At 35.2% G+C, this 11,612-nt stretch overlaps 1 protein-coding gene across 1 annotated transcript; it reads left to right on the top strand.

The window, feature by feature from the left end:
• Positions 1–687: 687 nt before the first annotated feature.
• LOC144998908 (Protein kinase superfamily protein) lies at positions 688–9,765 on the top strand. Its single transcript, XM_078958640.1, has 21 exons — positions 688–1,485; positions 1,937–2,035; positions 2,106–2,153; positions 2,253–2,399; positions 2,666–2,785; positions 2,856–2,942; positions 3,193–3,267; positions 3,534–3,608; positions 3,826–3,912; positions 4,022–4,108; positions 4,424–4,696; positions 4,785–4,871; positions 5,064–5,165; positions 5,251–5,457; positions 5,556–5,636; positions 5,963–6,055; positions 6,141–6,512; positions 6,593–6,874; positions 7,658–8,041; positions 8,614–8,857; positions 8,946–9,765. Exons 1-21 carry the CDS (start codon positions 1,404–1,406, stop codon positions 9,589–9,591), a joined length of 3,678 nt encoding a protein of 1,225 aa, XP_078814766.1. The 5' UTR covers positions 688–1,403; the 3' UTR covers positions 9,592–9,765.
• Positions 9,766–11,612: the final 1,847 nt, after the last annotated feature.

The following is an 11,612-nucleotide window of genomic DNA, read 5'->3' as shown; positions in this document are numbered from 1 at the left end:
CTTCCAACAGCAACAATGCCACCAAAACAAAGCAACAACCAAGTTGCTGCCTCATCACAGTCGGGTATAACCAACGCAACTCCCAACAAATTTGTATCGCCACCTCCCAACACGGCAACACCAATATGATGCACTTCATGCCGACACACCTTTTTCTCTACCATGGGAGTGGTTCCCACTTTTTGATATCCACGCTATTGACTTGGTTTAAGCCTTCAACACTATATCCATTGATCAACCCTACACCGATTGGTATATGGACACTGAAGCTACTTCTCATTTAGACTCAGATGCATATCTATTCATAAATTTCAAAATAAATTTAACCGTTTTCAAACTGCAATGACTTATTAGAGTATTAGCATGTTGTGCATTATTTTGTATAGGCCCATATTTTATGTATTACCATTTATACATATAGATTAACCCATCTGATTGTAAATTGTATTTAATCTCCAAAATAATGTTATGTACCAAATTGAAGATTTACCTAAAAATTAACACAATATCGTTATCGTGATTTGTTTGACATTCACACAAAAAGAAGGTGAGCTGTCAAATGCAAATAGGCACATGCCATCTCTCTTAATTTCCACCTTCTTGAATGGCCAACACCATCAACCAAAATCCAGGAACCGAATCGGTCAAAGCAACCCCCTTTTAATCCACCCATCAAACCCTTTTCTAAAATTTTCAACAGAAACCGACAATTTTAATTCTTAACTCTTTTTTTCACAAAACATTTGGTGGGGTTTCCTCTATTTTCACAATTTCAAGAAAATCCCCCTGTAAAAAAGTCTCTAGACATCCATTCCTCCCTCCTCAATCCCACCAAACCCCCTCTTTTTTTATAATCTGTTTGGTATTCTTGAAAAAGGTGTTAATTTTTGCAGAAGTTAATACAATAAAGAATTAATCTTGATTGTCTCGAGTGTTATTGTTTTTAATCATGGGTTATTATAAAGATTGGTAATATACGAGAATATGTTCTTTTCATTTTAATACTATATACTTAAATTTAGTTTTATTCTTGAAAACAAAAGATAACAGTTGTATGTAACTGTAATAGTAACATGATCCTGTCGATCTTTAAGAATCAGCTCTGCATATTACAGAGCATAATTTTATGCTCTTATAATAAAAAAACCGAAACCCTTTTTGGAGTGTTTCAAGGAACTCCATCTCCTTCTCTTCATTGCTTGTCGCTCACTGTTTGTGGGTGTCCTTTGATCTAAACCCTTTTTCTCTCTCTTCTTTTATTGTTGCTTCAAGTTTTTACATGTTCAGTCTATTATTATAATAAATAACAAGAGTTATTATTATTTTTATTATTTGGGTTTGATTCTTTTTGGATCAATTTGGGTTTGGTGTTTTGGGGATTACTAATTCTTCGTATTCATGGGATGGGTTTGATGGTGAAGTACTTCTTCTTGGTGTTTCAAGTTTGTGCCATTGCTAGTACTCTGCTTCTTGAAGTATCTTCAGGTAATTCCCTTATTACCCTTCTCAAGATTTTGGATTCTGTAAGGATAATATCCAAATCTAGACATTTCTCGAGATCCCATTTGGGAAATTTATGAAATTGTGAAGTGGATTTGGTTGTTTCTTCCTTTTTGATTCTTATTCTCGTGTTTGAGCTACATTCCTGATAAATCTTGATGGAGCAAGCTGTTCTTGTTTTGTGATTACTAATTGTGAAAATATGAATTACTGTCAAAAAATGTGTGCACATGAATATGGTAATTCAATCAGTTTGTAATCATGATTTGATGAATCTTCGCAATTTAGCAAAAAAAAAAAAAAAACTTATATTCGTTATTAGATTCGGAAGATTTATGATATTTCCAGAAAATTCATGAACTTTATCGCCTTTAAGAAAATTAAAAAAATCGATTTCATTCTTGTATTAAAATATATTTATACTGTTTACTTTCAGGGCAAACAATATCACCATCGGCTAGTTTTTCTGGTGTTCCTCCCATTAATGAAGGCCAAATAATTAGTAATTCACCTGGTCCAACATCTCAACCAAATGGTAAAACTTTTATTTTTATAAAAAACATTTAAAAAAAAAAAATCTAATTCAATTACCAATTCCCTTTCAGATCCTCCCCATATTGAATCTCCAAATCAACCACCACCAAATGCAGGAGGTATGCTCATTTACACTTAAATTTTTAAGGTCAAAATTCAAAATTTACATTGATTTGGTTGCATACTTCAAAATTAATGTTGAAAATACATGACATTAGTTGAAGGGCCAATCACATCAATCCCAGAAATCTCACCACCAAGCCCGCCAGCTGTCCCGCCACCCGTTCCGGTATCCGTGCCACCGATTCCTCAACCGGAAAAGGGACCGGATTCTAAATCTCCTGTCAGTCCACCAACCATGTCAGGTAAACTGTGTTGTCTGGATAAATGATATTTAAAAAGTATTTGAGAAAATGAAAAATGAAGATTAATTTGTAAAAAGGTAGGACTTAATTACTTAAATAGGAAAGCTTTCTTTATGTGACTTTCTATATTAAGTCGTTTTTTTAGCAAAAAGTTAAAAGGAAACACCCGTATATATATATATATATAATTTACCAGATTAAGTCATGTCCCCATTAAGTCAAAAGGAAACACTCATTGCATTGACTTTTAAGAATTTTCAATGCAGTACAAATAGCACCACCACCACAAGACATGCTTCAAAATCCGCCACCCGTGGCTCAAGTGCCAACATCTATGCCACAAGTGCCACCATCTGTGCCCCAATCACCACCAATCATTTTGCCTGGTGCGTCTGTGTGTGTGTGTGTGTGTATATATATATATATTATATTTAAAATTTAATAATTTATGTGTAGGGCCCATGGCGTCGCCTCCAAACAAGTTGCCAGAGGCATCACCACCAACAAATCCTACATTGCCCATACCACCTCCTAACTTGCCACGTAATGGAATATTTATTTATTTATTTTTATTTTCTCTATTTGAAAATCCCAAACTAAATAAGAAAAGGCCGATTGGAATTTTTAGTTTACACGATGAAAACCGGTATAAATTTTGACTTTTTATATATAAAAAGTGCATGTTTTTCTTAAAACATCATTTGGGTGTGTGTGAATTGTAATTGATGTTTATTATAAGGTTTTTTGAAAAAGGTTGTTTTACTTGATATTTACTGTGTTATTTGGTATGCAGTTCCTGTTGAGTTACCACCAAGCACCTTACCAAGTTCACCACCTGCATTGCCTCCATCTCCTCCTATCTTGCCAGGTTTAAATTGAAATTGAAAATTACCTTTTTACCCTTAGTAATCATTGCAAATCGTGGATGAATATCGGTTCATAAAGTACTTCAATTTTGGGGGGAGTTTTGATCATAATGATAATGTGGTGTGAAATATAATCAACACTAGTGAAATGGAAATATTTTAATTAGTTAAAGAATTAATATATGAATTGACCAAAAGTGACATTCTTTAAAAATTTAAAATATGATTTTTTTTTTTTTTAATCATAAATCTTTATAAATATGTGCAGTTCCTGTTGATTTATCCCCAAGCACATTACCAAGTTCACCTCCTACATTGCCTCTACCTTCTCCTAACTTACCAGGTGACTACAGATAAAGTTTACATTCAATTGAAAATTACCTTTTTGCCCTTGGTAATCATTACAAAACATGGATAGATTTTTTGTTAGCAAATGAATTACTCTTGTACCATTTCTTTCCTCAATGATGAATCTTACATTTAAGATTATAACATATTACCATGTATTTGTTTCAAATTCAAGAATAATATTTTGACATTTTTTCATGAATCATAATCAGCCCCTTCTGCATCACCTCCAAGCACATTGCCAATAAATTCACCTCCAACTCCGCCTATATCCACCATACCTCCACCAAATTCACCAGGTGGGATAAAATCTTTTGGTTAATATTTTCATAAATAATATTTTCTTAGTATTTTTAATTTGATTTTATGTTTTTTGACTAATATTTTCTCATAAAATTTGCTAATCAGCCCCTATGGCTTCACCCCCAAGCACATTGCCAATAAATTCACCTCCAGCTCCGCCTATATCCGCCATACCTCCGCCAAATTCGCCAGGTAAGCAAAAGTATGTTTCTTTAACAGTTTAAATGCAAGAAATAGCAACGTACTTTCATTAATTAGTTTATTATAGCAATGTCATGTAATTATAAGCAATTTTCATTGCTATAAGAAAGATCGGTTTCCAAATACAATGCTTTGATAAGGAAAAAAAAATCGAACGTATAATCAATAATGTTGTAATTAAATGAAATGAAAGTAGGATGCTATAATACACAAATTAATCAACGTATGTTGCTATTTTTTGTATTTTATTTGTTTGTGCCATAACCTCTTAACTACAATTTAATGTCATAAAATTTACAATCTCAGTGCCTGTTGCATCACCACCACCACCATCCTCTGTTGCATCACCACCACCATCTTCTGTTGCATCACCACCACCACCATCTTTTACATCATCACCACCACCATCTGTTGCATCATCACCACCACCATCTTTTACATCATCACCACCAACATCTGTTGCATCATCACCACCACCATCTCTTGTTGCATCACCACCACCACCATCTTCTGTTGCATCATCATCACCACCACCATCTCCTGTTGCATCATCATCACCACCACCATCTAATTTACCAGGTGAACTATAAATTCATATTTATGCAGCTTATCTATTTCCATTCATCTGAGCTTTTTTTTTTTTTTTTTTTTTCATTTACTGATGAAGGGCCTGTTGCATTGCCTCCAAGAAACTCACCAGGAAATTTCCAGCCAATCCACCATAACTCATCCATTCCTCCTCCAAATTTACCAGGTGTCTTTTTTTTTACTTCATCTATCCCAAAATATATATTGGCTGTTTAAAAATAAAGGGCTAAATGCAAGAAATAGCAAAGTAGTTCCATGTACGTGTTCATTATAGCAAAGTACAATGTTGTAATAGAAAAAAATGAAAGTAGGATGCTATATAAACATATAATTAATAAATTAATTATTAATTTTGCAGTTTCTCCCATATCAACTCCTATTCCAAGAGACACTTCTCCGGTTTCTTCTCCACCAAATCAAACAACCAACATCACTCCACCCCCACGTTCTCCGGTTAAAGGTTTTTTTTTTCTTTTTATATTTTTATATTATATGGAGTATAACCAAAAATTATTATTTTAATAATTGTTCTTTCTTTTATGTAGCTCCAGTTGTGCATCATGCTCCTCCTCCACATTCAGGTTACAAGTCTCCACCTTCAGAATCTCATCCACCACCATCTTTGCCACCATTGTATCCACCACCACCACCACCTGGACCAGCAAGTAGGCCAATGCACCACCGCCCACAACCACCGCCACCAGGTCCGGCGAGTAAGCCAAGCCGCCATACCCCTCCACCACCAAGTCTAGGTATGCATTATCTATGCATGCACACTATCATTTTTTTTTTAATCTTTTCTACTTTTATATTGCAAAAAGTTACAATTTTTTTTTCAAATGATTTGCAGATTCAGCTGTGCCTCCAATTGAAAACTCTATTTCACCTTTGATCTCTCCATCTACAACACCTCCACCTGTACAATCTACAAGTAAGAAACTCCTCAAATGTTATCTGAATAAATAATGTGTAATATTTAAGTGAGAAAATGGCAACACCCTTAGGGAAATGGAAAGAAAAACTAAATGAAGGAAAATTTGTTAACAGATAGGACTTAATGGGGGAAAGCCTTCATTCCTTGACTTTCTCTATTAAGTCTTTCTTTCTGTATCAAGTCAAATTTCTAAACAGAGATAGGGGTTAATGTTGTATCAACAAAGATTGTTCCTTTTTTAGACCAAACGAAGTCTGAATTTGATAAAAATGACCATTTTACCCTTCGCAAGCTTATCTTTTTATGATCTTTATATTTTCAAGTGCCGATTCTCTCTCCTAAAGTTTCCCCTTCTCATTCTCCACCAATGATTCCAAAGCCATTTCAAGCATTACCACCTCCACCTCCCAATGAAGGTATATATATTGCTTATTGAGTTATTTCCCTCATCAAGAATCCATTCAAGATTTCTTGATTTTACTCTTTTTATTGAATTTGTAGATTGCTCATCAATAGTATGTGTGGATCCATTGACAAACACCCCTCCTGGAACACCATGCAAATGTGTATTACCAATGCAAGTGGAGCTTCGCCTTAGCATCTCATTATACACCTTCTTCCCATTGGTATCTGAGCTGGCATTTGAAATGGCTTCTGGACTCTTTCTAAAATCAAGTCAAGTCCGAATCATGGGAGCAAATGAAGACAACCAAGATCAAGAAAAAACAATTGCTATAATCAACTTAGTACCCCTTGGTGAAATTTTTGAAAATTATACAGCATATGTTGTGGCTCAAAGATTATGGATGAAACAAGTTCCAATTAAGTCCTCGCTTTTTGGCGATTATGAAGTTCTTTTCGTGAAATATCCAGGTATATGAAGTGATGATAATGAGTTTGTTTGACCTGAAAAGTCAAAGTGCTTATCTTGGAGAACTTATTTTTTTTTTCAGGGCTTCCTCCATCACCACCTTTGCCATCTTCAAGCTATAATGGTGAACCATATGGTCATGGAAACAATGGAAGGGATGTGAAACCATTGGGTGTTGATGTGAGTAAACAGAGGCGTAGCAATAAGCTGAATAGTGGTTTGATTGCTATAATAGCTTTCTCAGTGGTTGTAGCTGTGGTTCTAGTTAGTGTTGTGGTTTGGGTTTTGTTGTTTAAAGATAGGATCAGGACTCAGTCAGGGTCAAACCCACCGGCTACTTTGCCTTCTGTCACAAAATCATCAGGTAACTTGAAATTTAAATAAAAGTTTTAGTGATTACGGATGTCACTCTAACTATTGAAGAAGGGTTTTTTTTTGGGATAAAAATATGAAAGTACACCGAACTATGTATTCGGGTTCATTTACACCAAATCTGGGTGAAATTATACTGAAAAATGGTGAAATGACTATTATACCCTTGAGCTTCGAGTACACCAAACTATGTAAATGGCTTTATTTACACCAAATCTGGCAGAAATTACACTAGAAAGTGGTAAATTGGACTTTATACCCTTCAATTCAGTTTTGAACTTAAGTCACTAAACGAAAACTAGCCCATAGTTTGGGGCTATTTTTGTCATTTTTGGGAGGATTTGGTGTTGATGAACCCCATTGTGCAGTTTCTCGTTTGTAGTTTTTTATAGTTCGATGACCTAAACGGAACTTTTATAATAGTTTGGTAGCCTGCATAGTTGTTTTCCCTAAATTTCAATAATAAAGTTCATATTGGTTTTTCAATTATTTGACCCCCTAAAAGTCAAAATATAAGGGTGGCTATACATACATATACATACATACATGTACACAAATGTGGGAGCTTTGACTAGATAAATAATGTTTAAAAATATATGAAAAAACATGCACAAGGGGAAATTTGTGAAAAAGTTCCGACTTGATGGAGAAAGACTTTCTCCATCAACTCGTTCTTTCTACATAAAGTAAAAAAGAAACACTTATATATAGCTTATCAGATGAAGTTGAAAAGAAACAACACCTCATTTTCATATATCTAAAACTTGTATTGTAGGGATGGGTGCATCGATCGGAAGTGGGCCTGAGTCAAATTCACTATCGTTCCGTTCTAGTATAGCATACACGGGATCCGCAAAGACATTTAGTTCAAGTGAGATGGAGAAAGCAACGGATAACTTCAATGAATTGGGAGTTCTTGGTGAAGGTGGATTTGGACGTGTGTATAGTGGTGTTCTTGAAGATGGAACAAAAGTTGCAGTTAAAGTGCTTAAGAGAGATGATCAACAAGGAGGTCGGGAATTCTTGGCTGAAGTGGAGATGCTTAGCCGCTTGCATCATAGAAACTTGGTTCGGTTGATCGGTATTTGTACTGAGGAAAAAAACCGGTGTTTGGTTTATGAGCTCATCCCAAATGGCAGCGTTGAATCTCATCTTCATGGTATAGCTATGATATATTTTTGGTATAGCTATGATATATTTTTAAGATGAGCAGTGTGAGAAGGGTATTTATGTCTTTTAAATGGACGAGAAAAGAGCGAGTCTATGCGGTGTCTTTTTGGGCGAGACAAAAAATTGCAGTTTTTGTCTTGTTGACTTTGGTTCCGGTGCAATGTGTGACAAACGCAGTATAATGTGTTTTGTCATGTCCTTTCTTTCACCTTTTTGAATGGGACAAAAAAATTGTAGTTTTTGTCCCGTCGACATCCTAAAAGCTTCTGTTATTGTCATGTCATGTCATGTCTTCCATCTTTTTAGACAACAGTATAACATGTTGTGTCATGTCATGTCATGTCTTCCATGTTTTGTGATAAGACAAAAAATTACAAATTTTGTTCCATCGACATTAGTCTCATCTCAGTACAACTTGTCTTGTCATATCATCTGCTACATAACAAATGTCAAACATCATCTAAGCCAAAAAAATATTTTAATCGACTTTGGAAACTCAAAATGGTTGACTTTTTGTGCTCTATTTTTGTTTATGGAGATTGTAAACTTTGGTTGTTTCAGGAATTGACAAGGAAACCTCACCCTTGGATTGGGGGGCCCGGTTAAAGATAGCCCTCGGTGCAGCCCGTGGACTAGCTTACTTGCACGAAGACTCAAGCCCAAGAGTCATACACCGCGACTTCAAATCTAGCAACATTCTCTTAGAAGACGACTTCACTCCAAAAGTTTCCGATTTCGGGTTGGCCCGAACCGCTTTAGATGAAGAAAACCGACACATTTCCACCCGTGTCATGGGCACATTCGGGTACATTACATCCTTTGATTTCTTTCCCTCCAAAAAAAAAAAACACTTCACACTCCAAATCATACAAATTTCTTGATTTTTTTTTTAGATACGTGGCCCCCGAATACGCGATGACGGGCCATCTTCTTGTAAAGAGTGATGTTTATAGCTACGGTGTGGTACTTCTCGAGCTACTAACCGGAAGAAAGCCCGTTGACATGTCAATGCCATCGGGCCAAGAAAACCTAGTTGCGTGGGCCCGACCCTTACTCCCGAGCCCAGAAGGGTTAAACTTGTTGATCGACCCGTCATTGAGCCCAGAAGTCCCGTTTGATAGTATAGCCAAAGTGGCTGCAATCGCTTCCATGTGTGTGCAACCCGAGGTGTCTCACCGACCTTTTATGGGTGAGGTGGTTCAGGCTTTGAAATTGGTGTGTAATGAGTGTGAAGAGACACAAGATTTGGGGTCAAGGAGTTGTAGCCAAGAGGATTTAGCATCCATGGAGTATGACCAACGGGCCGGGCCTGAATCAGGCCCGAACCGTTCCAACTATACGGGCTATGAGAGCCCGTTAGATGTGGAGAGAGGGTTTTCGGGACTCGGGCTTGATGTAGATTCGTATAGGATAAGCTCGAGTTCGGGCCCATTGAGGCCCAGGAGACGATTGCAGTTATGGGAAAGAATGAAGAGGTTTTCGAGTGGGAGTATGAGCGATTATGGTGAAGTTTTGAGGTTATTGTCACGGTCACGTTGACTTTTTTTTTGGGTTTGATTGACTTTTTTTTTTCAGTGTTGTTTTGGCGGGCAAATTGCTGTATGTGAAATGTATAGATAAAATGTTACATTGTACTAGGAATTTGTTTCCTTGGTATATTTGTAAATATACACATAATAGCAGCAAATGAGAGATTGGGCCGGTTTTTATAAAGTAGTAGTTTTGGTGCAACTTTTTCTTTGAAAGTTTGTGCATCATCATAATTTTTCAAGACTTGAAGGGCCATCAAGCAAATTCTGTAAAGTTGTATACTTAACATTAGGAAAATTGAAATCACTACTAAGTCGAAGTTAAAAAATAACTGAAATGAAAGAAAAATAAGCAGGGGCAGAAAGGTTATAACTTGAAATACAGGATAGATTTTGAATGTAAATAGACAAACAACAGGACCTGTTTTGAAACTTCAAAATATTTGATATCGTATAGGTATTCTTTATTCTAGTTTCATTATTAGAAGCCAAAGGAAACTTTTCGGTGATTAATAAAAAATGAAAACTTAATAGAGGTGATATACTTTTTATTTTGTATAATTTAGTTATTGATTTATTTTGTCCATTTAACTTGTTTTTTATACACATTCGGTCAAGGTTAATCTGAAAAAAATGATTTAATATGATAATATAATTTTCATTTTACACACATTTAATCATTAATATGTATATACGCATTCAATCTTTATAACTGGTATCTTCATTTTTTTTACACGTTCAATATTTATGATCGATTTCTTTATGTTTTTTTGTAAACTAGGTTGTTATTCGGATTGGAACCTGATCGAACCGATTCGAACCTGAATAACCTGAAAACCGAATAATGGTAATTGCATGAACCAAAAACCGGGCCAACTAACTAATACGAGTTTGGTTCGGTTCGGTTATTACCCGAATAACACGTACAAGATAATTAAGGACCTAATATATCCGAAAAGAATCTATAACCTGAATACTATTTACAATATGATTATAAACATTATATTTTTTTTTTATGATTTTTGTAGTTAATGATTCCATAACAAATCTTTTAAAGAAACAAATTTGATAATTAAAAATAATGCAAAGTATATATAATTGTTTGAAAGGGGCAAAAAACGGTTAGAATTTGTGTAGTTCAATTGAGTATGAAGTCGACTTCGGTAATAAAATGCAATAGTTTTTTTTTTTTTTTTGAATGTATGACTCAATCACCGAAGGAGGGACAAGGAGAAACACGACCGGATCGACTAGATGTATGTCATTTGATGTAGCAAGAAAAATACGATTAAAAAAATGACTTTTCAATTCTGAGTTGGGTATTTAGAACCGAATAAGCCCTTATCTAGGTAAACCAGACCGAATAACTTGAGAACCGAATAAGCCTAATATAGATACTCGAGAACCGAATCGAATTGCTTATTCGGGCCTAATTCGATTCGATTATGTTCGGGTATCGGTTCGGTTCAGGTTTTCGGACCAAATTCTCATCCCTATTGTGAAATTTGCTCCATTATTATATAAAATTTTTTATGAAATTTGCTCCATTACGAATGAAATTTGTTGGAGGTGGCCAAAGGAAAACAAAACAAACCCTTAGGACGGTGGATATCCATATGTGTCATCCCTACCTTTCGTGAAATCATATTATCTCCACATTTTTCTTTTTGTTCTCGTTATTTCACTTATTTCTTTAAACACATGCAAATTATCATCTCTTACACCTCTCATATTTAGGTACAACTAACGATTCATAAGGTACAATGTAAAAGAAGAAGAAAAATGATATGATATTCTCTTAAATGGTTTTTCCCTTAAGTAACGGGACTGACTCCACAATCCACATGAGGGTTGAATTTGTTGGTGCCTCACACACGGTGTGTCCACTCGTACCCGGTACTCTATCTAATGGCGGATGTAATGTACAAGTAGTGGGGTGTTTAGACCCTACTAAGAGGTGGGTCCATATATATATATATATATATATATATATATATATATATATATATATATATATATATATATATATAT

Source organism: Lactuca saligna, chromosome 5 (genome assembly GCF_052625555.1).
Source record: "Lactuca saligna cultivar CGN05327 chromosome 5, ASM5262555v1, whole genome shotgun sequence".
NCBI lineage: Eukaryota > Viridiplantae > Streptophyta > Magnoliopsida > Asterales > Asteraceae > Lactuca > Lactuca saligna.
This window is presented reverse-complemented; position numbering and strand designations above follow the sequence as displayed.

Excerpts from the sequence above, each read along its gene's own strand:
- LOC144998908 (XM_078958640.1), top strand. The coding sequence starts at position 1,404 with ATGGGTTTGATGGTGAAGTACTTCTTCTTGGTGTTTCAAGTTTGTGCC. Across the intron at positions 5,166-5,250 it reads CCCACGTTCTCCGGTTAAAG|CTCCAGTTGTGCATCATGCT; the intron begins GTTTTTTTTTTC and ends TCTTTTATGTAG. Across the intron at positions 8,042-8,613 it reads CGTTGAATCTCATCTTCATG|GAATTGACAAGGAAACCTCA; the intron begins GTATAGCTATGA and ends TGGTTGTTTCAG.